This window comes from Bos mutus, chromosome 4, assembly GCF_027580195.1.
Source record: "Bos mutus isolate GX-2022 chromosome 4, NWIPB_WYAK_1.1, whole genome shotgun sequence".
Lineage (NCBI taxonomy): Eukaryota > Metazoa > Chordata > Mammalia > Artiodactyla > Bovidae > Bos > Bos mutus.
In genome coordinates this window covers 56401368-56428226 of record NC_091620.1, presented here as the reverse complement: position 1 = coordinate 56428226, position 26859 = coordinate 56401368, and the positions used below count along the sequence as shown (strand labels likewise).

General features: G+C 42.8%; 1 protein-coding gene across 1 annotated transcript in view; it reads right to left on the bottom strand.

Moving 5' to 3' along the window:
- Positions 1–397: 397 nt before the first annotated feature.
- Positions 398–26859, bottom strand: part of BMPER (BMP binding endothelial regulator) — a 252156-nt gene continuing 225694 nt past the window's right edge. Inside the window, 2 exon segments of the mRNA XM_070369518.1 lie at positions 398–1587; positions 14221–14351. Coding sequence (XP_070225619.1) covers positions 1406–1587; positions 14221–14351 — 313 coding nt within the window. The 3' untranslated portion in view covers positions 398–1405.

Below are 26859 nucleotides of genomic sequence, written 5' to 3'. Positions count from 1 at the left end.
TTAACAAGCAATGGCAATATGCTGACTATCAAAACTTTGGAGGCTTGTTGTTAACTACTAATAATACTCTTTATAAAAATGTTATTGCATGGTATATAAAATATATCTAAATAAAGTTGCTAAAATGGATGAACTGATGTTGCCATTTATAAAGTATAACATACACATTTTGAAATAGAAAATGCATTGTTGTAAAACTTAAGCTCTTTATTTACTATAACACAGAACATTTTATTTTTAGACATCAGTGGGTTTGATTTTGTTACATTCTCACTTATTCAGCGAAAAACAAAAGTCAGGAAAATCCCATGGTGACTAGTAGTAACCTATCAGGAAATGAGAGCAAGCATGTAGACCATTCTTTGTTTGGATTGATGTTAAATCAACTGATCAGTAAAGCCTTTCTTTCTAATAATTAGGACAGATTCCGTTGCAAAGAGTGTTGGACTAGGAGTCCTCTAGAAATAAAGGCTTTCACTTTATACATGGAATAGTCACAAAATATAGATAGCTTACTTTGACTCAATTGGATTTGTTCATCCTAAACTGCCATGAGATTCAGAGAAATGGATATTTTCTCGTATGTTGTGCAACAGTTTCTTCAAATATCTGCTCATGCCCAGTTAAACTAACAAGATATCCAGACACTCCATTATCTCAGTGTGGGACACAGAGGTGGCCACATCCATCATATACACATATATAATTAGGAGACTTGGGGAATATGCTAAGAGGGCAAGAAATCATTTGCTTCTTCGGTTATGCTTTAGTGACGAATATACATTTCTTGGTAACCAGCCAATCAGTTTTGGAAATAATATCAGACCATGACCCAGTAAAGTCTAACAGCCTATCCCTTGCTTACATGCACCATTAGAGCCTGTCGCCAATCACCAGCCATCTCTCTCAGGCATACTTTCCTTTCTCTGGAAGCAGAAATACCCCAAAATAAATTTGCCCTTCTCCAGAAAAAACACACTCCCCATTCAACAGCAAATCCTGATCCAAAGAAAAAATTAATTCAGGCAGGCAATTTTGATCTCTTAGAAAACTTTCCTTAAAAATGACAAATGTGTGTGATGGTAAAGCCATCCAATATGTCTGCATGCTGCCTTATTAAATTAAAAACACTTGATTTATTTATACAATGTCTTCAATGGCTTACAGATTAGGATCCTAGAAACAATACATGTCTTATAGCAAAAAATATACATATAAGAATCCACCTATAGTTTATATAAATGATGAAATGCTTCTGAATATATCTATATATCTATATATGTACACATATATACTCTGTGTGTGTGTTTGCAGAATCAGCACACAAATACTGCAGTCTTTCATTGGCTCTTCCACTTCAGTGTCAAGGACACTAGGTTCAAAGTCTGAAGGAACAGAACAAAGGTCACCGCTGAGGACAGAGGACTGGCTTGATGCACCTTCCTTTGTGAAGGACCAAATTTGCTGGGCAGTGACACCCAGCAACGCACGGCTTATTGCAGGGGCCGATCTCATTCCAGTTGTCACAGGTCTTGGCACATCCTGGGCCACAGGTATCATACACAGCCCCATGCTTACACTGGGTGGCTGGAAAAGAGAGGAGATGAAGGTGAGATGTGAGGAAACAGCCAGGTTAATTCACCCTCAGCCCCATGCCATTCCCACAGGCTCATGTCACTCATGGCACAGGTCTCCCCACAGCTCAGGTGCACACCTGCCTCCTAACAAAAGAAGAAGAACCCAGCACTTCCCAGACACTCTGGGAATCACCTGCATCTGGAAAAACATGAAACATCCACCTGCTGAGCCAGTGAACTTCAAAATGAAAGGAAATGAGAAAGTTTTATTCCCAGATAGGAAAGACCATACATTAGTAAAGCTACATGTAAGTCTACGGGTTACCTAGGTATTGAGAATGGTATGAAAAGTGAACTCCAAATAGTTCTTTCAGTTGTTGAGCTGCAATGAATAGGAATCATTGTTGCAACTACCTTGCTATTCAGATATACAGAATTACACATACAGGAGATGCGGTTTTGATCCCTGGGTTGGGAAGATTCCCTGGAGTAGGAGATGGCAACTCATTTCAGTATTCTTGCCTGGGAAATTCCATGGATAGAGGAGCCTGGTGGGCTACAGTCCATGAGGTTGCAAAGAATCTGACACGACTTAGCGACTAAACACTACCACCACCAACTCATACAGGAAAAAAATCTGCCAAGGATATTAGAAATGTGTGACATACTTTAATCTAGTTACCATGTGTTGAATTAATCAATTTGAAACTAGTTAGAGCAAGAGATGGGTAGAGCCCAACAGAGAAAAATTAGATGTGTGACTGGGGAGAGGGAAGTAGCTAGCTGGCTGGTCAGAGAATATGAAAATGATGGTGTAGCCAAATCATAGCAATTTACTATCTTTGTTCAGTTGGAGCTGAAATGATTTTGACAGTATTCTGAAACTTACCAAAAATTCATGAATAGATTTGTCAGAAAAAAAAATACTGCCAGCATTCTGGAAGTTTTATGACACGAAGACTTTTCCATCTGAGTTACTTCCAATGACAATCAAAGGTGGCACCCCTCATTCTCAGGAGGAGGGATGTTGACACATGTAAGAATTTAGAAGAATCGTCTTGAAGAATAGTAATAACCATCCAAACTCCATCTGTAGCTGTTTTTGTCTTCAGTTCATGGCACACAGCTCCTAGAACACCTGGAAATCTCCAGAGTGTTTGTATGCCAATAGGGCTGGTGGTTGGGGTCCCCAGACAGCTTCAGAATGGGGACTGCTCACCAGAAAGACCAAAGCATGATTAAAGGCTCAGAACTTTCAGCACTTTTTGCCAGGGATGCAGACAGGGACTGGATATTGAGATTATCACTTTCAGTCAATGATTTAATCAACTATGCCTACATAGGGACTGCTGCTACCGATGCTAAGTCGCTTCAGTCGTGTCTGACTCTGTGTGACCCCATAGACGGCAGCCCACTAGGCTCCTCTATCCCTGGGATTCTCCAGGCAAGAATACTGGAGTGGGTTGCCATTTCCTTCTCCAATGCATAAAAGTGAAAAGTGAAAGTGAAGTCGCTCAGTCGTGCCCGGCTCTTAGCGACCCCATCTCCATACAAATCCCTAAATGACTAACGACAGGGTTCAGAAAACTTTGGAACAGGAGGACTCACTGAGGTGCTGGGATTATGGTGTCCCCGCTCTATCAGGACAGAAGCTCTTGTGTTTGGGGGACACTTCTGGAACCCACTCTCTGTGCCTCTTTATCTGGCTGTTCATTTGTATCCCTTATAATAAACGGCTCAGACAGTTTATTAGAGAATTCCAGCTGCAATGCAGGAGACCCAGGTTCAACCTCTGGGTTGGGAAGATGCCCTGGAATAGAAACTCACTCCAGTATTCTTGCCTGGAGAATCCTAAGGACAGAAGAGTCTGGCAAGCTATAATCCATGGAGTAGCCAAGAATAGGACACAACTGAGCAACGAACACTTTCACTTTACTTTCAAGAGTAGATAAGGGTTTTTCAGAGTTTTGTGAGCCCTTCTAGAAAATGATTAAGCCCAAAAGAGAAGGAGGCTGTGAGAACAGCTCTCTGCCCCTACACTGTAGCCAAGTGGAGCAGAGAGAGGGTAACCTAGGGACTCAGTACTTGGCAACCAGCATCTGAAATGAGGTGTCTTATGGGACTGAGCCCTTAAACCTGTGGAGGTTGATGCTAACTCTGGGCAGTTAATCTCAAAACTCTACTCAATGTCCTATGGTGACCTAAATGGGAAGAAAATCCAAAAAAGAGTGGATATAAGTATACATATAGCTGATTCAGGCTTCCCTGGTAGCTCATCTGGTAAAGAATTTGATTGCAATGCAGGAGGCCCTGGTTTGATTCCTGGGTCAGGAAGATCCCCTGGAGAAGGGATAGGATACCCACTCCAGTATTCTTGGGCTTCTCGTGGCTCAGTCAGTAAAGAATCGGCCCACAATGCGGGAGACCTGGGTTTGATCCCTGGGTTGGGAAGACCCCCTGGAGGAGGTCATGGCAACCCACTCCAGTATTCTTGCTTGAAGAATCCCCATAGACAGAGGAGCCTGGTGGGCTTCAGTCCATGGGGTTGCAAAGAGTCAGACATGACTAAACAACTGAGCACAGCACACAGCGGATTCACTTTGCTATGCAGTAGAAACTAACACAACGTTGAAAAGCAGCTAACTTCTTGCAGACACCTTCTCACTCTTGGGCTTCTTTATCTTCTCTTTAACACTAAAGGTTCAAATTGCCTCCAAGACCCTTTCGGTGACATTCTTTTCTCTTCTCATTAATTCTCTTCTCCTACCTTCCCTTCTTCTTTCTTCCCTTCCCTCTCTTTCTCTATCAGTTATTAAATATTAGCTCTAATTTCCAGTCAAAACACTCTGAAGTTGATTATCATTAGCTTGGATTCTCTCCCCAAACCAATCATTTTTCCAAATCTTAATTCAAACATCACCTCCTTCAAGTAGCTTCCTGGATCTCTCCAAGATACCCTTCCCTGCTCTGCATCCAACAGCACTTCTCACATTACAGTTACCTGCTTACTTGTTTTAATCTCCCAGTTATGTGCATCTGTGGGCTTCCACTGTGGCTCAGCTGGTAAAAAATCCACCTGTAATGCGGGAGACCTGGGTTCGATCCCTGGGTTGGGAAAATCCCCTGGAGAAGGGAAAGGCAACCCACTCTAGTATTCTGGCCTGGAGAATTCCATGGACTCTATACTCCATGGGGTCGCAAAGGGTCGGACACCACTGAGGGATTTCATCTCACTGTGCATCTGTAGCTCCTATTTGGAGACCTTCGCAAGAGTCTCCTAAGGGTCTTTTAAAAGACATATATTCCTCAGTCCCTTCCCTAAAGATTTTTGCTCTGTGTCTACAGCGGAGCCTTGGGCAGCTGTAAATTTTAAAGGTTCCAGGGGTCACTATAACAAGCACCCTTGCTTGAACAGAATGAACCACCAAAGCTAGGGCTCCTGACGGCAGAGTCCTTGTCTTCCATGATGTAAAGTTCTGGCACAAGGCCAAGCAGAGAGGAGCAGCTTAATAAATGCCTGTGCCTGTTGGATGATGATTTAATCTTAATGAAGTTCCATCCATCATCTTGATTCCCAATTTGGATTACATTTGGCTGGCCTTGAGTTCATTTTCCACTCTGCTGCTTCCAGAATGCCTCTTTCAACTCACTTTTCGCTCCAGATACTTTATTCCCCTCAGATCTCGCAAAGATCCCTCCTACTATGAAAACTCGGCAGATTTCCTGTCTCTTTCACCCACGTTCTTTCCTTTTCCCTCCTTCTCCTACAGACATGTGTTCCCCCATGTCTTTTCCTCTCTCTGACCTCTCAAGTCTTTCTTCTAACTGCACATGTACTTTCCTACTGCTTCTCTGTGACATCTTACCTTCGACTACTGAACAGATATTTTCCTCACCATTTGTTAGGTAGAAAATGCAGAACTACTAGGGGAAAAGTGGATTATTTTCACCATTGCTATTCAATTCAAATTAAATCAATAAACATTTACTGAGTATCTACTATGGGGCAGGCATCCTCTTAGGCCAGGGAATCCGACGTGAATCAGATATCATCTCTGAGGTTTAGTCTCAGGAGCCAGGACTTAAAACCAAATGGGTGATTTAAGTCAGTTCTAATGAGGTGGATGAACCTATAACGTATTATACAGAATGAAGTAAGTCAGAAAGAGAAAGATAAATATCATATTCTAACGCATGTATATGGAATCTAGAAAAATGATACTGAAGAATTCTAACGCATGTTTACGGAATCCAGAAAAATGGTACTGAAGAATTTATTTACAGGGCAGCAATGGAGAAACAGACATAAAGAATAGACTTATGGACATGGGGAGAGGGGATGCGAGGGTGAGATGTATGGGAAAAGTCGCATGGAAACTTACATTACCATATGTAAAATAGATAACCAATGGGAATTTGCTCTATGGCTCAGGAAACTCAAACAGGGGTTCTGTTCCAACCTAGAGAGGTGGGATGGGGAGGGAGATGGGAGGGATGTTTAAAAGGGAGGGAATATATGTATACCTATGGCTGATTCATGTTGAGGTTTGACAGAAAACAACAAAATTCTGTAAAGCAATTATCCTTCAATAAAAAAATAAATTAAAAAAAAAAACAAATGGGTGAAGGAGACACAGAAATGGATTCCTAATTAAATGCAAGATGAACACATTAGAGAGTAAGAATGAAGTACAGTGGATCAGTAAGAGAGACATCAACTCAACATTGAGGTCTGGTTAGGGATTAAGATAGGCTTGATAAAGGACAGAAATGGTATGGACCTAACAGAAGCAGAAGATATTAAGAAGGGGTGGCAAGAATACACAGAAGAACTGCACCAAAAAGATCTTCACGACCCAGATAATCACGATGGTGTGATCACTCACCTAGAGCCAGACATCCCGGAATGTGAAGTCAAGTGGGCCTTAGAAAGCATCACTACAAACAAAGCTAGTGGAGGTGATGGAATTCCAGTTGAGCTATTTCAAATCCTGAAAGATGATGCTGTGAAAGTGCTGCACTCAATAAGCCAGCAAATTTAGAAAACTCAGCAGTGGCCACAGGACTGGAAAAGATCAGTTTTCATTCCAATCCCAAAGAAAGGCAATGCCAAAGAATGCTCAAACTACCACACAATTGCACTCATCTCACACGTTAGTAAAGTAATGCTCAAAATTCTCCAAGCCAGACTTCAGGAATATGTGAACTGTGAACTTCCAGATATTCAAGCTGGTTTTAGAAAAGGCAGAAGAACCAGAGATCATATTACCAATATCTGCTGGATCATTGAAAAAGCAAGAGAGTTCCAGAAAAACATCTATTTCTGCTTTATTGACTATGCCAAAACCTTTGACTGTGTGGATCACAAGAAACTGTGGAAATTCTGAAAGAGATGGGAATACCAGACCACCTGACCTGCCTCTTGAGAAATCTGTATGCAGGTCAGGAAGCAACAGTTAGAACTGAACATGGAACAACAGACTGGTTCCAAATAGGAAAAGGAGTACATCAAGGCTGTATATTGTCACCCTGCTTATTTAACTTATATGCAAAGTACATCGTGAGAAACACTGGGCTGGAGGAACAAGCTGGAATCAAGATTGCCGGGAGAAATATCAATAACCTCAGATATGCAGATGACACCACCCTTGTGGCAGAAAGTGAAGAGGAACTAAAGACCCTCTTGATGAGAGTGAAAGAGGAGAGTGAAAAAATTGGCCTAAAGCTCAACATTCAGAAAACTAAGATCATGGCATCCGGTCCCATCACTTCGTGGTAAATAGATGGGGAAACAGTGGAAACAGTGTCAGACTTTATTTTTGGGGGCTCCAAAATCACTGCAGATGGTGATTGCAGCCATGAAATTAAAAGACGCTTACTCCTTGGAAGGAAAGTTATGACCAACCTAGATAGCATATCAAAAAGCAGAGACATTACTTTGCCAACAAAGGTCCATCTAGTCAAGGCTATGGTTTTTCAGTGGTCATGTATGGATGTGAGAGTTGGACTGTGAAGAAAGCTGAGCGCTGTAGAATTGATGCTTTTGAACTGTGGTGTTGGAGAAGACTCTTGAGAGTCCCTTGGACTGCAAGGAGATCCAACCAGTCCATTCTAAGGGAGATCAGTTCTGGGTGTTCATTGGAAGGACTGATGCTGAAGCTGAAATTCCAATACTTTGGCCACCTCATGTGAAGAGCTGACTCACTGGAAAAGACCTTGATGCTGGGAGGGATTGAGGGCAGGAGGAGAAGGGGACAACAGAGGATGAGATGGCTGGATGGCATTACCGATTCGATGGACATGAGTTTGGGTAGGCTCTGGGAGCCTTGGTGATGGACAGGGAGGCCTGGCATGCTGCAATTCATGGGGTCGCAAAGAGTCAGACATGACTGAGCAACTGAACTGAACTGAACTAGGGATTTAGGAAGACTTCAGAAAATGGATCCCACTTAGATCTTAAAAGATGACAAGACACTGCTAGACAGACAATGGCAGAAGTTTTCCAGGCAGAGAGAGAGCATGGTGCCAGGGGGAGGGGGTGGGGAGCAAAGAGGGTGCAATCAGCAACAATAAGGAGCCATGACCCAATCATAAACTGGAGGATCCTTGGTTTGTTGGAGGAGAAGCAAGGAATTTGAGAATGAGAGTGGGAGGAGACAAAGGCAGAGAGGTGGGCAGGGGCTGTAATCCTTGAGGGAGTCTTAGAAGGGTTTTAGGGGGATAATATGATTAAATTTGCCTTCAATTTGGCACAACTTTTATACAATCCTAGAAAGTTAATCCTGACTTGGATCTTGTTTTATCCTCCATGCATCCAATATTTTTCAAACTTGTAAAAGGCAAACAATACTGACAACATAAATGTTATCTGTTTATACATGTGCATTTGAAAAGGTTTCATTTGATTAAATACATGTTTTAAAAACTAGAAAATTACCAGAGTGGTTAGGGTTGTGCTTGTGCTCAGTCATTTCAGTTGTGTTCTACTCTTTGCAACCCTATGGACTGTAGTCCACCAGACTCTTTAGTCCATGGGATTCTCCAGGCAAGAATACTGGAGTGGGTTGCCATGCCCTCCTCCAGGGGATCTTCCTGACCCAGGTATTGAACCCAGGTCTCCTGCATTACAGGCAGATTCTATACGGCTGAGCCACCAGGGAAGTCTGTGGCTAGGGTTAGCAGGTATATATTCTTAAGTGCTATTCTGTAAAGCATGCAAGGAGCATTACGTGTTACTTTATGTGGTGCCCCATGAAGGCATTACGTGTTGGCATTATCAATAGTTAGCAAGCATAGATTTGTGCCCTTTGGACTCAGCTGTTCCCACAACCCCCTTCTGTGCTGAAGGTTACAGTGCTGACCTTATCTCCTAACCTTTATAGGAGATGTCTAGTCACCAGAGGATATCAGTGTGTGTAAGTAGAGCAGAGGTGCTGCAGGCAAGGGGCTAGAATCACCTGAAGTCTGCTGAATAAAGCAAGGAGGAAACTCCCCACAGAAGCCAGCAGATTATCTCATCTGCTGCAGAAATACACACACCACTTTGAATACCCCCGAATCTTTCCCACTTATAAAATGTATTCCTGAAAAGTTCAGTGACAATTAGCAGGAAATCTGCTAAGGATGGCAAAGTAAGATGCAGGAGCAAGACCATAGGAAAATTATTGAGTCAAAAGGTACCAAGTAACAAAGATTAGGAACAGGTGAATAGAAATTGGAAAGGTCCACACAACATAACATAACAGCAGAAGATAAGATGGTTAGAGAGCATCACTGACTCAACAGACATGAATCTGAGCAAACTATGAGAGAGAGTGGAAAGCAGAGGAGCCTCGTGTGCTATAGTCCACAGGGTCCCAAAGAGTTGGACAAAATGACTTAGTGACTGAATGACAACAAACACAACAAATATTTCAATAAATTAGTTGACGCTAATATAAATACACAAATAAATATATACTCATATGTAAATATATATATATAAATTTTTAACTCATATTTTTGTTTCTATTTTACAACTAATGTTTATTCTTACAATAGGCTGACTTTTTTTTTTACAGTGTACTTGCTTTTTTGTGCTCTCCTAATAATTAAGAACAGGGGCTATAATGCAAACTGAGCTGGGTTTGAGTCCTAGCTTTCTCACTTTCTAGCTGTGTGATTTTTAGCAAATTACTTAAATATTCTAAGCCTTAATGTCCTTTACTGTAGAATGTGGGTAATATGGAGTGGGGATTAAATAAGATAAATACGATAAAAAAAATTAAATAAGATAAAATAAAGTGCCAGAATACTCCTTGGGGCAAAGGAGGTGCTTAGAAAATAGTACATATTAATATAAATGTTTATTATTAAACTTTTATAGACCTTCACAATAGCCCTCTGCATATCATATTGTGTTTAGTAATTCCTGTACTAAACTAGAGTTTCATTAGTCCTTCTCACCACAGCTGATGGGCATACACTATGTGGTAGTAGTCATGGTAATACTAAAATCCAGCCTTCTGAGAGATGTCACTTGTTCATTCAGAGATTCTTGCTTGGCTGGCTTATCTATTCAATGTACATGCTTTTTACTCTGGAAGATTTCTCTTCTCTATATTAAGTGGTTTTAAGTGCTGTCATAAGTCAAAAGATCTGAGAGCTAAAAAAACAAGTAAAGAGTATTCTTAGAGTCTTCAATATTCCAGATGAAACAGAAATGAATCTACTGAGAGATGCTGCACATCTCCATAAATACCAACTGTCAATCTGTGGAAGTTCAGTGTGTATGGGTGCGTGTGTGTGTGTGTGTGTGTGTAAAATGGTCCCCTGCAACCAAACATTGACAGTTATACTTCACTCAGATGGTTCCACTAATTTTAAGTGGTAAATGGAACCTTTCAGAAGTCATATTCCCTTTCCATAAGAAAAGTAATTTAGCTACTGAGATTCAGTCCCTGAAATCAGGATCCTGGGACAGGAGGAAAGTGTAGTCCTCAAATGCACTGGGTGTACTGAACTGGTGTTAAATATAGCTCAGCATGAGTAAGAGAGGGTTCACATATTCTGTATCTGATATGATCCTTGTCACAGCATCATAGCTAATAAAATTAACAAAGTTCTGCTGAGCTCAACATTACACCAGGATGAATGGCTGGGCCTTGAGTCCACATATTTTATTCATTTCCTGGTAGATTCAAGGGAAAGTGTTAGTTGTGTCTGACTCTTTGCGACCCCAAGGACTGTAGCTCACCAGGCTCCTCTGTTCATGGGATTCTCCGGGCAAAACTACTGGAGTGGGTAGCCCTCCCTTCTCCAGGGTACCTTCCCGACCTAGGGATCGAACCTAGATCTCCTACACTGCAGTCAGATACTGAGTCTCCAGGGAAAATTCAAGGGAAAGAGGACTCAAAGTAGAGAAAAGGAGACAGGCATATTCAAGGTGTGCTGGAAGGACCAAGTCTCTCAAAACCCTGCCCTTCCTATACTACCCTGCACTGAGGAGGGAGGTCAGTCATTTACTCGCACGTTTCAGGAGCCTCAGTCACACCTTAATATGAGTTTGTATCACCTCAGCCCTCCTCTGGAAAGGCAGCATTGATAAAGAGGCACTCTTGCCATGGAAAGGGAACTCAGACATAGATTGGACTTGGGTTTTCAGAGGAGAGAGCAAATAAAAGGGTTTGAGTGCTTTCTAAGGACATAGATTAGTGACTGTGTCAAGGGGTGGCTTCGGGAAGCTTTAGTGATCCCTAAACCCTCATCATTCTACTCCCCCAAAGCTACACATTAAGCATACAAGTTAACTTCGTGGTTTCAACTCTGACTGCAGGTCAGAACCACTGGAGAGGTTTCAAGTGATACACAAGACCAGTTAAAGCAGGATATCTGGGCTTGGGGCCCAGGCATAGTTTCCTGGTTTATATTTAAACTCCCAGAATGACTCCAATGTCGAGCAGATTGAGATCCACCATCTAAGTGAACATGATGTCCATGCCCTGAAAATAAGACTCAAGGCAATTCTTCCAACCAGCTGACCACCCTTGCCCTCTACCAATGTATATATTAAAGCTAGCAGTGCCATGAACTGCCTTCTTTTCCAATTTTGGAGTTAAGTTTTCTCAGATTCATGTAGAATGTTGCAAACCCCAGGCTTTCTGTTCTAGGCAAATCTGGTCCTTTAAAGAAAAACATTTGTCAACCCTTGTAGCAAATCACAGTCATCTCATCTTGCGTCTAAGAGTAGCATTACTACTGACTATCTTGTAAGAGTTGCACACTCTTCTAGATGTTTTACATACATATCACTAATGCTTATAACTCTGCAGAGTAGATACTACTATAAATTTCCAAAATATATCTAGAATCTCTCTTCCTCCTCCACACACTGCCTCCTTCTTAATCCGAGCCACCATCATTTTGTCATTCTGACTTCTGCAACAGCCTCTTGCTTTCAAGCTATTCAATGTATTCTCTACACAGGGTGGTCTTTGAAAAGCAGAAGGAAGGTTGCTTAAAGTCCATCAGTGGCTTCCATCCTTCTTGGAAAAAAAGCTAGACTCCTTTTCAAGACCTGCGAAGTCCTGCATGATTCAGCTCCAGCTTCAACTCCACTCTCATCTTGAGCCTTTCTTTCCCTTGCTTACTGTGCTCATACTGACTCACTTCCAGTTTGAGAGCTGCTATCTTATTCAAATATGATTCTTCCACATAGAGCTCTTGCCCTGACTCCCTTCAGTTCTACAATGTGCAGCTGGACTATCACCTCCAAAGAACAGTCTTCTCTCCTCACCATTTAAGTAGCCACCCACTCTGGCTCCATGTTTTCTTTTGCTCTGCTCTATTTGTTTCCTTCACCATACTCACCACACTTAGCAAGTATTTATTGTAGAGTTACTAGTTTCGTCTGGTTCTCCCACTGGGCCAGCGGCACTTCAATGGCAGGGATCTCACCCCATCTCTCATAGTCACCAAAGTACCCACAGTGCTTTCTTCAATGCCTGGTACTTAGCCATTTTGTAAAAAATATTTCTTGGATGAACAAAGAATCCCATTTTACAGATATCAAATAAACTAAGGAAGTTGCCTGAGATCAAAGCGCTATTAATGACAATTACAGCAATCTGTCTCTCAGAAGGAAAAGAACATTTTACTGGTGTTTGTATAGCAGTTTCTCTTTCTCAAAATAAAAAATCACACAGGAAGCAACAGTTAGAACTGGAGATGGAACAACAGACTGATTCCAAATAGGAAAAGAAGTATGTCAAGGCTGTATATTGTCACCCTGCTTATTTAAATTATATGCAGAGTACATCATGAGAAACACTAGGCTGGAAGAAGCACAAGCTGGAATCAAGATTGCTGGGAGAAATATCAATAACCTCAGATATGCAGATGACGCCACCCTTATGGCAGAAAGTGAAGAGGAACTAAAAAGCCTCTTGATGAAGGTGAAAGAGGAGAGTGAAAAAGTTGGCTTAAAGATCAACATTCAGAAAACTAAGATCATAGCATCTGGTCCCATCACTTCATGGGAAATAGATGGGGAAACAGTGGAAACAGTGTCCAACTTTATTTTTTGGGGCTCCCAAATCACTGCAGATGGTGATTGCAGCCATGAAATTAAAAGATGCTTACTCCTTGGAATGAAAGTTAAGATCAACCTACAAAGCATATTAAAAAGCAGAGAGATTACTTTGCCAACAAAGGTCCATCTAGTCAAGGCTATGGTTTTTCCAATAGACATGTATGGATGTGAGAGTTGGACTATAAAGAAAGCTGAGCACCAAAGAATTGATGCTTTTGAACTGTGGTGTTGGAGAAGATTCTTGAGAGTCCCTTGGACTGCAAGGAGATCCAACCAGTCCATCCTAAAGGAAATCAGTCTTGGGTGTTCATTGGAAGGACTGATGTTGAAGCTGAAACTCCAATACTTTGGCCACCTGATGTGAAGAGCTGACTTATTTGGAAAGACCCTGATGCTGGGAAAGATTGAGGGCAGGAGGAGAAGGGGATGACAGAGGATGAGATGGTTGGAAGGCATCACCGACTCAATGGACCTGAGTTTGGGTAGGCTCCGGGAGTTGGTGATGGACAGGGAGGCCTGGCGTGCTGCAGTTCATGGGGTTGCAAAGTGTCGGATACGACTGAGCAACTGAACTGAACTGAACTGAACTATCCTGAAAACCTTAAATGACTGTAACTGTCCTGGATCTCCTTTGTTCCATACGTAACCTAAACTATAGCAATGACTATCCCTGTGCTAAGCACATCAAGCTGGTAGCTTGAGGTTAAGAGGATTTTGCACCAGTGTAAATCCTTAAATTGTGCAAATGTGCTCATCCCAAAGCACTTCTCTTAAACATTTTCTATCCTGCCCAGTGAGAAGTTCCTGTGTTTTATCAAGTTGAAATCCAGCTGGGCCACTGATAATGCCAAGGGGGGATGTGACCATTCACCTATCATCAAATTCTCTTTTATTGCTATCTTGGAAATGGCTACCCACTCCAGTATTCTTGCCTGGAGAATTCCATGGACAGAGGGCCTCGCGGGTGACAGTCCATGGGGTTGCAGAGTCAGACACGACTTAGCGACGAGCACGTTACTAGCTTGGGCACTGGAGTTGAGTTTCTGATGGTTGGATCTGCCAGAAATTTCTCACCTGCACAGTTCTGCTGTGGCTCCCAGTGGACACGGATGCCCTCTCTCTGGCAGGCCCGGGTATATGCCAGGAATGATTCGCAGTAACAGTTTTTATGGACTGGACATTCACACATGTCTGTCACGCAGGACCTAAGGGACCAACAGAAAGAAGTGAACATTCAAAAATATCAGATACCAAGTTTTCTAAATACAACTTGAAGAAAAGCAGTAGGTGAGTAAATGTCAAACCTTGTCCAGACATTAAAGGCTTCTATTTTAAATTGGAAACCTAAAAATGATATAAAAAATACTTCATGAAACCTTAGTGGATACCTCTGAATAATGTGACATCAGTTTCCTTTTCTTCTAGAGCAGGACTAGTCAATAGAACTTTCTTAATGATAGAATACTCTGTAGTCTCCACTGTCCAAAGTTATAGCCACTCATCATATCTGGTCAATTAGCACTTGAAATGTATCCAGTGTGAATGAAAAACCAAATTTTTTATTTGATTGAATTTTAATTAATTTAGATGTAAACAGTTACAAATGTCTATTTGTTATCATGTTGGGAACACAGCTCTTAGAATACACCCCTATTCAAGGTGCTGCCATTTTGTGAGTAGCTCTGATATATGAATAATAAGCTCTATTACAATATAACTGAAATAGAGACCAATTTGATGACAGCATCAAATCTCTTGGCTTTCTGAAGACATTCAATTAGGATTCACTTTTCCAGATCTTAGAATCTTAGTCTTTTGAGAATCACTGAACCTTGTTCTTTAGAACGTGGGGTGACAAATTCCAAATAAAGCAAAACTTTCAGGCCACTAATTAGACTGAAAGATATAGGAGATTGAGCCAAGGTCCTTGTTTGCTTTTTACCGAGTCGCTCAGTTGTATCTCTTTGCAACCCCATGGACTGCAGCTTGCCAGGTTCTTCTGTCCATGGAATTTTACAGGCAAGAATACTGGAGTGGGTTGCCATTTCCTATTCTGGGCAATCTTCCCGACCTAGGGATCAAACCTACATCTCTTGTATCTAGGTAGGTTGATTCTTTACCACTAGTGCCACCTGGGAAGTGCCTAAGGGGCTTAAGTTTAAATATGGAAATGATTGGCCAGGATGTAAAGAGAACTGCAGTGTGTTTCAAACACAAACGAATATATTTTCAAACACATTGACCTTGGAGACATAATAACCTCACATTGGACTATGACGTTACAGTTTACAAAGGCCTTTCTCATTCTGTTATGAGTGCTAAAGAGGACATAGCACAGTCCCTGTTTTATTAATTAAAAAAAAAGTCATTCTATAAACAGGCCCAAAGTCACATTAGTAAGTGACAAAAAAGTGAACTAAGTTACATCTCCTGAGACTAGTGCTCTTTTCCCAGCAAGTTTTGTTGTTGTTGTTTTAGTTGCGAAGTTGTTTCTGACTCCTTTGCAACACCATGGACTGTCTCCTCTGTCCATAGGATTTCCCAGGCAAGAATACTGGAGTGGGTTGCCATTTCCTTCTCCAGGGGATATTCCCAACCCAGGACAATGAACCCAAGGGGTGTACTGCATTGGCAGACAGAGTCTTTATCATTGAGTCACACAGAAGCCCTGCAGCAAGTTTATTGCCTAACAATTCTGACTTAACATTTTACACAAGACACCCAAGATTAGACTTGTTTTTTTCATACTCTGTTCAGTGAAACCACTTCTTTACAGAATCTAATTCAAGGCTGGAAGCAGAAAAAATACTATTCAAGATTATAAATAGCACTGATGATCTTGAAAAGTGATCAGGACATGGTCATCCAGTGTTCTTACACAAGCATTCCCTCTTGGTGTGAGATGTGTACACACCTGATTACAGAGAGTGACCAGCTTGCTCTGGGTAGAATTGCCTGCTCTGAACAAGAATTAAATGGCAGAAACCATGTTAAAAGATCAATAGACTCACCGTGTACTTTCAAAGTTATTACATTTCAACACTCAAGGCCACAGCCTTGGGAAATGGGAACTAAGCTGGAACAAAAGAGGAACAAGTCTGAAACCTCAAGAGTGCTTTCATTTCATCCAAAGAGAGATTGTTTGATGCCTGATACTTAAGACACAATAATCAGGACAGAAAAACTGCTCTCTCTGCTTTCTGTAATAATCAAAGCTGTAATTCTTAATACCTTCTCCACTTGTATTACAGAAAACCTGTGAAATCATGTTCAACCCTTTCTAATATTAGACACGCATGTTGTGTCTTTAAAGTAATGTGGAGCCTCCAGGTTTCCAAGAAAAGACAAATAAAGCCTGTCCTTACAACAGCCACTGAATGTCTGGGGAGGAACCCTCCTCAACATTATTTCCTCTATTGTTTCAATTTTCATTTCAGACTGACCCACGCCCACCACATCTGCGCTCAGACTTCACAGCACCACTTTTGGCTGCTCCCGTCCTACCCTCCAAGTCCACTTCTGCTTCACATGTTTCTCACCGACTTTCCTGGCCCAAGGGTGTGGGAACCCTTGCTGTCGTACTCAACTCCCACTGGCATGACATGAAGAGGGTGGGACCTCATGAACCTGGTAAAATGGTGGCACTTTTTTGGGAAAAACCTCAACCAGAGGAAATGCACCCTCTGATTTGAAAGAATGTCTAATGTAATTCTATAAAACTGTTTGGACAGTCAGCAAACAAAATTTAATTTGTTTGTGTGAAAGGACTGCTGGCCAGTGTTTTCCTTCTTTTCTCTATATTTCTACCTGTTGTTGTATGAAGCTATTTATACAATTTAAAATAAATTATGAACAGCTCAATCCAATTCACTGAGACTGCTTAGAGAAACGTTCAAAGCACATATTTAATAATTGCTATGTACACATAATCTACCCTACCCACAGACTACTCTGGACTCTCAGACACAATCAATAATACATCTACCTTTTAAAACTAAGGAAGATTTGAGCTTCTTCTATTACTTGGCACTCATGAGAAACAACATTTGAGGGAAAAATGTTTGTCAAAGTCAGTTCTTGACTTGAAATGTGTCACATATTTTTAAAGGCTTGAAAGATGTGTCTTTTCACAGAAGTTAAAACTATAAGATGTCTTTTTTCACTTGTCAAGTTGACTTTTACACAAAATTGTACCTAGATTTTGTAAGAGAATGAAGAAATAGACAGTCCATACTCTGCTGGCAAAAGTGTAAAAGTGTAGCTCTTATGTTGAGCACTTTGCTCTACTCAGCCTTTACATGAATTATCACATTTACTCCATACAGAACCAGATATGAGGCAGGTGATACTACCAGCCCACTTAACAGATAGGGAAACTGAAGCCTGGAGATGTTAACTATATCCCCAAGGTCACGTGGCTGATGACAGATTCAGAACTTCAGAACCAGGACTGTAACTCAGGCCTTTCTAATCTCAACTCTCATGTTCTTAATAACATTAGAAGATCTTTCTACAGAGTAACTTGGCAATACTTACAAATAGCCCTAAGAAACATTTTTATCCTGATAAGGAAATTTCACACCTAAGGAAATAGTAACTCATATGGTTTATATACAGGGGTGTCATCACAATACTATTAAAATGGAAAAAAAAAGAAATAACCTAAATTGCCTACAATAAGGGCCTAGTTACTTACATTTTAGGAGACTTCTACAATGAAATATTCTACAGACATTACAATGGTGTTTACGATGTACATTTTTAAACTCAAGGAAACATTCAGGAAGGATTAATGGAAAAAGAGCAAAACTGTTCCAGTCTTGTGTAGTCACACGCGTGCTTATGTGCTAAGTCACTTAGTCGTGTCTGACTCCTTGTGACCCTATGGACTATATCCCGCCAGGCTCCTCTGTCCTCGGGATTCTCCAGGCAAGAATACTAGAGTGATTACACACAGAAAACTATATGCCCAAATATTCACCACGGTCAATACCCTGAGTGCTGGCTCTTTCTCTTATTTTCCTACATATTTTCTACAATGAACATGCACCACTTTTCTAAAAAGATAAAATCACAGTGTATTTTTTAAACAACAAAAGGAATGTCATAAGACATATTAATATTTAAATTCAAATTTAGGAACTAGAGTGAGTGAGAAAATAAAGAATGGGAGAAAAATAAAGCTTTCATTTGTAGATTTTAGCTATTAAGTATTTCTCCAGCTAAGATCTTTCTAATCTGTACATCAGAGGCCTTCTGACATAGGCTGTGATTTGATCCACTTTGCATGGTCCTCAGATTTCCACCTCGTTGATCTAATGATGCTGTGAGCTTGACATCCAGGTGGATGGAATGGATAACAGAATAATTATGCATGCTTCTGCTGATAACAAAGGAATTTATTAAGAGGAAAATAAAAGCATCTTCATAGACCTGTCAAATTTCAGGGAGGGGCAGAACTATTGTTATTCAAGTATTCAATTCATGTTATCACACTTAATACTTCAGCATGAGTGAAATCTAATTTATGACACAGTTGAGCTGAATTTTTATATGTTAATAGAAGATCATGGACCTTGCCTTAGTCAGTATTCACCAATACTCTACATTTATATTCATTTTACAGAATCAGTAGCAGAATGTTATCACTTTCAGTAGTTACTGAGATTTATGGCTTTGGTTTTTCTGCTTTAATGGCGTTATTCTGTCAATAATGTTCTGTTTGATGCTGAGTTCTTGGTCAGGAAACACCGTCGCCCATTGCTCCAATGGGAAACCACAGGATCCACTTCAAATGAGCTTTTCCAGGAAAGCCCTGCAGGTAAAGAGCACCAGCCTGGCCCGAGCAATCCCTGTAAAGCATACTTTCCGTCATGGGAGCTTTTAATTAATGTACTTAGAAATGCTTTTCTAATTTATCCTCCCTGCCCTTGGCATCTTTCCTGACAGCAGAGAGGTGCAGGCAGGACTCTCGTTCCATGGGGTTTGCACAGCTGCGTGGTGCAGACATAAGGAAAGGGATGCCAAGGGCTATCACAGGGCCCCAAGCAACCGGCGCCGTGCCGTCCTGTAATGTCACACACCAGCTGCCTCCCTTGTCTATCCACTTTATGTGCATGAGCCGTGTGCCACGCGGCAGTAAGACCCTTTGAACACCTTTCCTCATAGCAGCCAGCAGAGTACACGTGTCAGCACCTACCTGTGGTCCCTTCCCCCACTGAAATAGGACTTATCACAATTTACCTACAGGGGAGCCTCCTCATCTTTTTTCCCCTGTCAAGTTACAGCTGACTGTCTCTTGCAAAGCTCTAAGATGGTAGCTACTATCCACATGGAGCCATTTAAATGGAAATTTAAGTTAACTATGATTAAATAAATCTAAAATTCAGTTCCTCAGTCACACTAGCCATACCTCAAGTGCTCAGCAGCCACCTGTAATTTGTGACCACCATATTGGACATTTCCACCAGTTCCATCACTGCAGAAAATTGTACTGGTACTGGATGGTGGTACCAAGAATGCAGCTCTGTCTGTATTTGAAAACCACTCGTGTCCTCTCCAGAAGGATTTATTGGTGGAGTGAGATTAAGGTCTCATCTACAGAGAAAGTTCAAATTTCTTGGGCTCAATGTCAAGGTCCCTAGCCATCTAAACATCCCTCTTTCTTTCCCATTCATTCTTTGATCCAGTCATATGGGGGCTGTCTCATTAACCATCAGGCTTCCTTCTGCTTTGTTTTTGCCTCAAATGTGCCTTCTTGTCTTCATGGAAAAATCAGATGCCTATCCTTTCAGTTCAGTTCAGTTCAGTTCAGTCACTCAGTCATGTCCGACTCTTTGCGACCCCATGAATCGCAGCACGCCAGGCCTCCCTGTCCATCACCAACTCCTGGAGTTCACCCAGACTCACATCCATCGAGTCAGTGATGCCATCCAGCCATCTCATCCTTTGTCGTCCCCTTCTCCTCCTGCCCCCAATCCCTCCCAGCATCAAAGTCTTTTCCAATGAGTCAACTCTTCTCATGAGGTGGCCAAAGACGGTTCAAATTCCTCTGAGGTGCTCCCTGACTGGCTCAGGAAAAGTTATCCCCTGTCTATCAGGTCCTGTGCCTCCCACATCTTTATTCTTGTGCAGACCCTCTGAATCCTTATGGTCTCTTTCTCTGTTTCAGCAACAGAACTATATCTCGCTCATCCAGCCAAGCACTGTGCCTTGGACACACAGCTCATTAAACATTCAGTGAATCATCCCAAGAGTAGATGAGAATGGCCTGATAACCTTCACATGGCTTCCATGGGGTTGGGTAGTTGGACACTGATATCTGAGGGGCATGAATTCCATCCTTGCCTCTAACTTGCTGGCCGTGGTGTGGGAGCTGCTACCCATGGCTACCTTGGAACAAAGCTGCTTCTACAAGAACCTTTCCACTGTCATTTTCATTTTGAACTTCTGGTACCCCTTCTCCTGTATCCCAGAGGATTTTTTTTCACTTAGTGAATGGTGGGAAAAAAGATTTTGATGAGAGAATTCTGCATTCATGACACATTTTCAGAAAAGCACATATTCAGTCTTATAGGAACAACTTATAGCTCTTCATGTTATTAAAAAGGCAAGCCTCCAACACTGCTAAAATCAAAACATCAAACACCTCTCTGCTTCCTAGCAACAGCACACCAAGTGATTTTCCCTCTGCTTTTTCTGGCAGGAGGGCCACGCCTGCCAGAGAGAAGCAAGTGCTCATGACTTTGCTACCCAAACACAGTTCTGAAAGACAGATATATGAACCACTGGGAACTCTCCACCCAGCTTCTGGGGGAACAGATAGGCAAACCAAGAGCCAGCCCCATCTAGGAGCCAGAGTCAGAGCTCCGGCTTTCCCCTCTACCACCATGAAGGGTCTCTGGCTGGGCTATTTGTTCAATCTGGAGGTCAGTTGTCCTGGGAGCAACAATAGAACAGGACTGGAAGATAACTAGAAAACCACACTGGGGTCCTATGGCTTTCCTTACTCCATGTTTTTGGAGAGTTCACAGAAGCAAGTGAAAGCATCTCAGGCTTATTAGGGCCTGGAAATCAGTGAAAAAGAGAGATGGAGACAGAGTCCTGACTGGATGGAGTGCATTTAACTACCAAGGGACTACTTAAAATTTCACAAATACTTTAACCCTTGAAATTCTGCATTGACTTTCCTAACCTGAGTTACATGGAAGTAACTAGAGGTAGCAGCCACAATCTGAAGGCATATCCATGTTACATTATACCTAAGAAAACAATTCCAAACCTAACTCAGTAGTGGCTATCTCAGTTTTCCTCAATACCATATAGGCACTCTTATGCTTTCACAAAAAAACACAGCACTCTAACCTAAAAATCAGGGTTCAAAGATTTAATAATGTGAAATGTAAAGTAGCTTTACTGAGTTGTTAATAAGTGTGTGGGGCAAGTCTGCAAAGCCAGCCTACTGCTCCTTCCAGACTCTTCCTGGGCCAGCCACAGTTGGCATCACCATGGCTTAACTATGAGTGAGAATATCTGAAAGTTTAAATTGGTTCCAGGTGGCCTAGGGTTGCCAGGCTAGAAGAGCAAGGTCAGGCATTTCTGGATGATCTTGTGCATTTCATGAAATCTATCTGAGGAGACGGGGCAGGAGAATCTGGGAGGCCAGCTGTGTCTCTGGTTGCAGATCTTGAATTTATCTGCAGTCCAGCTTCACCACCAACACACACACACACACACACATACACGTTAGACCTTGAGGCCACTCCTTAGTATGAGGAATGAACTCATTGAACCTTGCTTGTTCTAGGCACTAAGGGAGGCACGAGATGAACAGAAATGGACCCCAGCCAGAAGGGAAAATTACACAGATACTGAAAATCAAACTCGAAATGACGTGAGGGCTTTAATGACAGACAACTGGAGCAATGGGATGAAAGAAAAATGAGTGTTAGTCACTCAATCATGTCCGACTCTTTGCAACCCCATGGACTGTAGCCCACCAAGCTCCTCTATCCTCTATCCACATGGATTCTCCAGCAAGAATATTGGAGTGGGTTGCCATGCCCTCCTCCAGGGGATCTTCCCAACCCAGGGATCCAACCCAGGTCTCCTGCATTGCAGAGAGATTCTTTACTGTGTGAGCCACCAGGGAAGCCCTTGGATAATGAACAACGTGCTAAGTTGCTTCAGTCGTGTCCGACTCTTTGTGACCCCATGGACTATAGGCCCCCAGGCTCCTCTGTCCAGGCAAAAGTACTGGAGCAGGTTGCCATTCCCTTTTCCAGAGGATCTTCCCTATCCAGGGATCGAACCTGTGTCTCTTATGTCTCCTGCATTGGCAGACAGGTTCTTTACCACTAGTGCCACCTGGGAAGCGCCAGAGCAATGGGATCCTGAGGTCTAATTCCACGGGGCAGGCAAGAGTGTCCAGAGGCTTCACAGAGTAGGAGAGACACAGGAACTGGGTCTTGAAGGATCTGTGTAATTGTGTTTGTTTTGAGAATGAAGAAAAGTAAGTTTCAGGCACAGGTAGGGACTCCAGTACAAGCCAAGAGTGAAAAACGACCAGATTTGAGATTTGATAATCATGTGATCCAAACTCCAATATTAAAAACAAAACCAAAAATGATCCCTGATGTGCAGTCATGGAGCCTGTACCTGAAGACCTCATTTCCTCACAGAACAGCCTGGCAGGTCTACCCTTAAGGCATTTCTTTCTTTGAGGGGTTCAGGGCCTCATAATCTGTAGCCTTAACTCTTCGGTGTGATGCTTGGAGCCACACAGACTCTGTGAGTGTGCTGGAGCCCACGCTGACTCTTCTGCAATCTTCCCAAGCTCCGCCTTCCCAGTCCCGCGTGTTTTCCTCTTCCTGCCTTCAGTGTCCTTCCCTCTGTAACTACTCTCTTCCTGCTTTGACAAGAATAAAAATCCAAATACTAAGATAACACAGAAATAACCTACCAAATCAATTTGATAATTATTCACAAGGAACCCCTTTGATTGCCTGGATTCTGTTCCTGTCGTGCATACTCTGCCTACTTATGTATATTTCTGATTTAAAACTTAGGGGTGCTACATTTGCAACTATTTTAGATTCTCCATTTACTGAACAATATCGATTGCTTTAATCCTCGTAACACTTTCCAGGAGACGAATGCCAGGACCTACATAGCAGAAGCCAGCCTTACGCAGGCATCCCAGAAATAAGCATCAGCCTTGGGCACCCTTCACAAGCCAGAGATGGTTTTAGTGGAATTAGAGGCATCTGTGGACACAGAGATCTCCTCGAAAGAGTAGCAATGCTTATGATTTTCCTTAGATGCTAATTTCCCTTTACTCTTGTTTGAACAGAGACCAAACAATAATCACGCATGTTCTGGAACCTAAAATATTTTCTCCCTTGATAAGGCCATATATCAGATCATATGTGGAAACTATGTCTTAGGGGTGGGGAAGGTGTGTGCACCATTCTATTTGCCCCACATCCAGGCGCTATGACTTTAAAGCGGCCAAAGACTCTATACCCACTAACAAGGTTGGAAATACTCCTCTTAGGAAAGACGAGCTACCTTTACTTGAGTAGGAAACACTGACTCCACAGAGGGAAAAGCTAATGAACAGAACCGTATGCTGAATTGTCACTCTTCAAGGGATAACATTTCAGTTTGGGCAGAGGCCTCTCATCCAGCTGGGGAGAGAAGAAGCCTGGTCGCTACCCCCCTCTAGTGGCCAGGAGTTAGAATGTCAAGTAACCTTAATTGTTTCAGCATTTAGCTTCTTACCCTTTCAGTTTAGGGGGCGGGGCTGGCTGATAAGAGGACATAGAATGGCTTCTTGTCAGAAAATCAATCACTTTTCTCTTCAACGCGTTCAATCCATCACTGCCATGTTCACTGTGAAATAAGAAGACTCGTTGCGTGGTGCTCAGTTGCGCTCGACTATTTGAGACCTCATGGACTGTAGCCTGCCAGACTCCTCTGTCCATGGGATTCTCCTGGAAGAATACTGGAGTAGGTTGCCATTTCCTCCTCCAGGGGATTTTCCCGACCCAGGGATCGAACCCAGGTCTCCGGCATCTCCTGCACTGCATGAGAATGCTTTAGGGCTGAGCCACCTGGAAAGCCAGGCTGGTTGGTGGACTAAAATCCCTGAATAATCATGAATGCCTGCATGGAGTGCCTCCCTAGGAGGGAGAGGATATAGACTGGAGCACTCTGTTGGAGGGTGGTGAGGTGGAGCATCAGTGATAATGGTCTAAAAGCTTTTCCATTTTTTGTAACATCTCATTTTCCCTATGTACTGCATCCAGCTTCATATACTTTTTTAAAACAAATTGTATGTACAATTTAATAGGGTTCTTTTTTTGTTTTTTAAGTGTTTTTTTATTTTGTATTGGGGTATATTCAATTAACATATAAAGTTCAAAAGAATACTTGGTAAGCAGGGGAGAAACCTTCTCTACCACTTCTGAAACAGTAACACAATCAGAGGCTGAAGATCCCATGTGATGCCAATATTTACCCACGTTCTTACTTCTTCATTGGTAAAAAAGCAGTGTCCCGACAGTACCAGTATTCCGTGACTATATATAAATATGGACTAAAGCTAGGTAATATTCCTACTTGGAAAAGATCCTCCAGGAAATAAGAGAGTGAAGGTTTTTTACTCAGAAAATCCCAGTATCTCTTCTTTGGGGTGACTAGTCTCATCATACTTTTCACCCAATATTGACAGATACACACCATGTTTGAAACTGTTCCATTCAACTTGACCAACGCTCATTGAGTGTCTGTGTATAAGGTAATACTGCTTTAAACTTGGGACATTCACAGTGTGTTGGGGAGGGCAGGGGAAGACAGGCAAGTCAACACAGTGAAGGAGGCTGAATCTGGGACTCCTGTAAGTGCGGGATGGCTCTGGGGAGAAAGCCTCCTTAAATGGTACTTATGGGGTGGGGGTTGGGGGTGGAGTGCTCCCACAAGTGACTGAGGGTGCTCACATAAAGCAGTTACTTGGGAATCGGGGAGGAAGCAAGACCAGGTAAGGAGCACTGTGGAGTCACCACCCTGGTGAAAACCCCAGTTTTATCATTTGGGGTGCTTCCCCTTTCTATGCCAGGTTTCCTTGTATAATCTCTCAAAGGTTTCTCATGAAAAATAATGGAGAAAACAGACTCCCACTGCCACAACCGCCATCCCTAAAGAGAAGAGGGAAGTTCTAACACATTTGGAAATGAGGGTGAGAGGTAGCCAAGGCAGAATCCCCCATGGTCACCTTCCTAGCCCATTGTGAGGATTCTGATTCTCAGAGTGAGGAGGTGTGGGAAACGGTGTGTCGTTCTCTCTCATTCTACAGTGGCCTCCCCTCTCCTCTGCGCTTGGGGTCTTCTAGCCCCTGCATCTCCAGGACGGGTCTGCCTGCCCAAGAGGGCAGCTATCCAGTGAGTTTCTCGCAAGGGAGGTGAGAAAAATCCATGAAAGCGAAGGAGGCATCTAGCATCTGGAGGCCACACCCCAGCCACACGCAGCAGCCACCACCAGCCCAGCTGCTTCAAAGGGGCCGATCCGTCCAGAGCCTTTTTCACATTAGGCCGTGGACGGCTGCCAAGCCCCACAAACCCTGCACTATGTGCGCTAATAAAAGGGCGCAGTGGGGGCTGCCCCCAGAGGAAGCTGCGTGCCGGTGAACTTTTTCAGATGCTGGGTGCCTTTCATCAAGTGTCCGCCGCCTCGCCCCCACCATCAACCAGCATTCACATCCAATCACTGCTCAAAGAAGGGCTTTTTGCACTCCATCCTCTGTGCACCTTGGCTGCCCAAGGAAAACACAGTCCACTGGACCTAAAAGGAAAAGTGTTCTCCTGAGGGGCCCAGTTCACCGCCATCAGAACTGGGCCCCATGAGATGGCACGCGGCCACTCTTAAATCACAGAAAAGAGGTTCAGGGATCAGATATTCCCCAAAGGCAAATCATAAACACCCCGGGCCCACTGCTTCCTCACCTGTTTCCCCCTCTCTGTCAGAATGACAGCACCCTTGTATAAGCCCCAGAGAGTTGGAATGTGAGGCATATTTCCTAGAGGTAATTAAGGAGACTATTACCTGAAAGGCCCTGCAATGTTCACAGCCCCAAGAGTGAAAGAAGCTGGGCTGAGTCGATCCTGAGTACCTGCTATAAGCCAGGTACATCGCAAATATGAGCACATATAATTCTGACTGCAAAATTTTTAACAGAAGAGAGAACTAAGACCCAAAGAGGTCAAGTCAGCTTTTGTTTGTTTGCTTGTTAACATCAGACTGTTTGGTAAGCGGCAATGCTGGGTCCATGCTCTCTGCCTTATATCATACTGCCTAATATAGGGCATGCTGTTCCTTCCATGAAATGTTCTTTCCCCTACCCTTCTCCTGGTTAAAACCTACTCCTCCTTCAATATGCAAGCCAAAAGCTTTCTCAGGGCAGCCTTCTGAGATCCCCAAGCTAGTTATTGTGCTGTGTTCAGTCATGTCTGACTGTTTGCGACCCCGTGGACTATAGCCCGCCAGGCTCATCTGTCCATGGGATTTCCCACACAAGAACACTGGAGCGGGTTTCCTTCTCCAGGGGATCTTCGACCCAGGGATCGAACCCATGTCTCCTGCATCTCCTGCAACGGCAAGCAGATTCCTTACTACTGCACTACCGGGGAAGCCCCTCCCCAAGCTGGATGAGGCTGC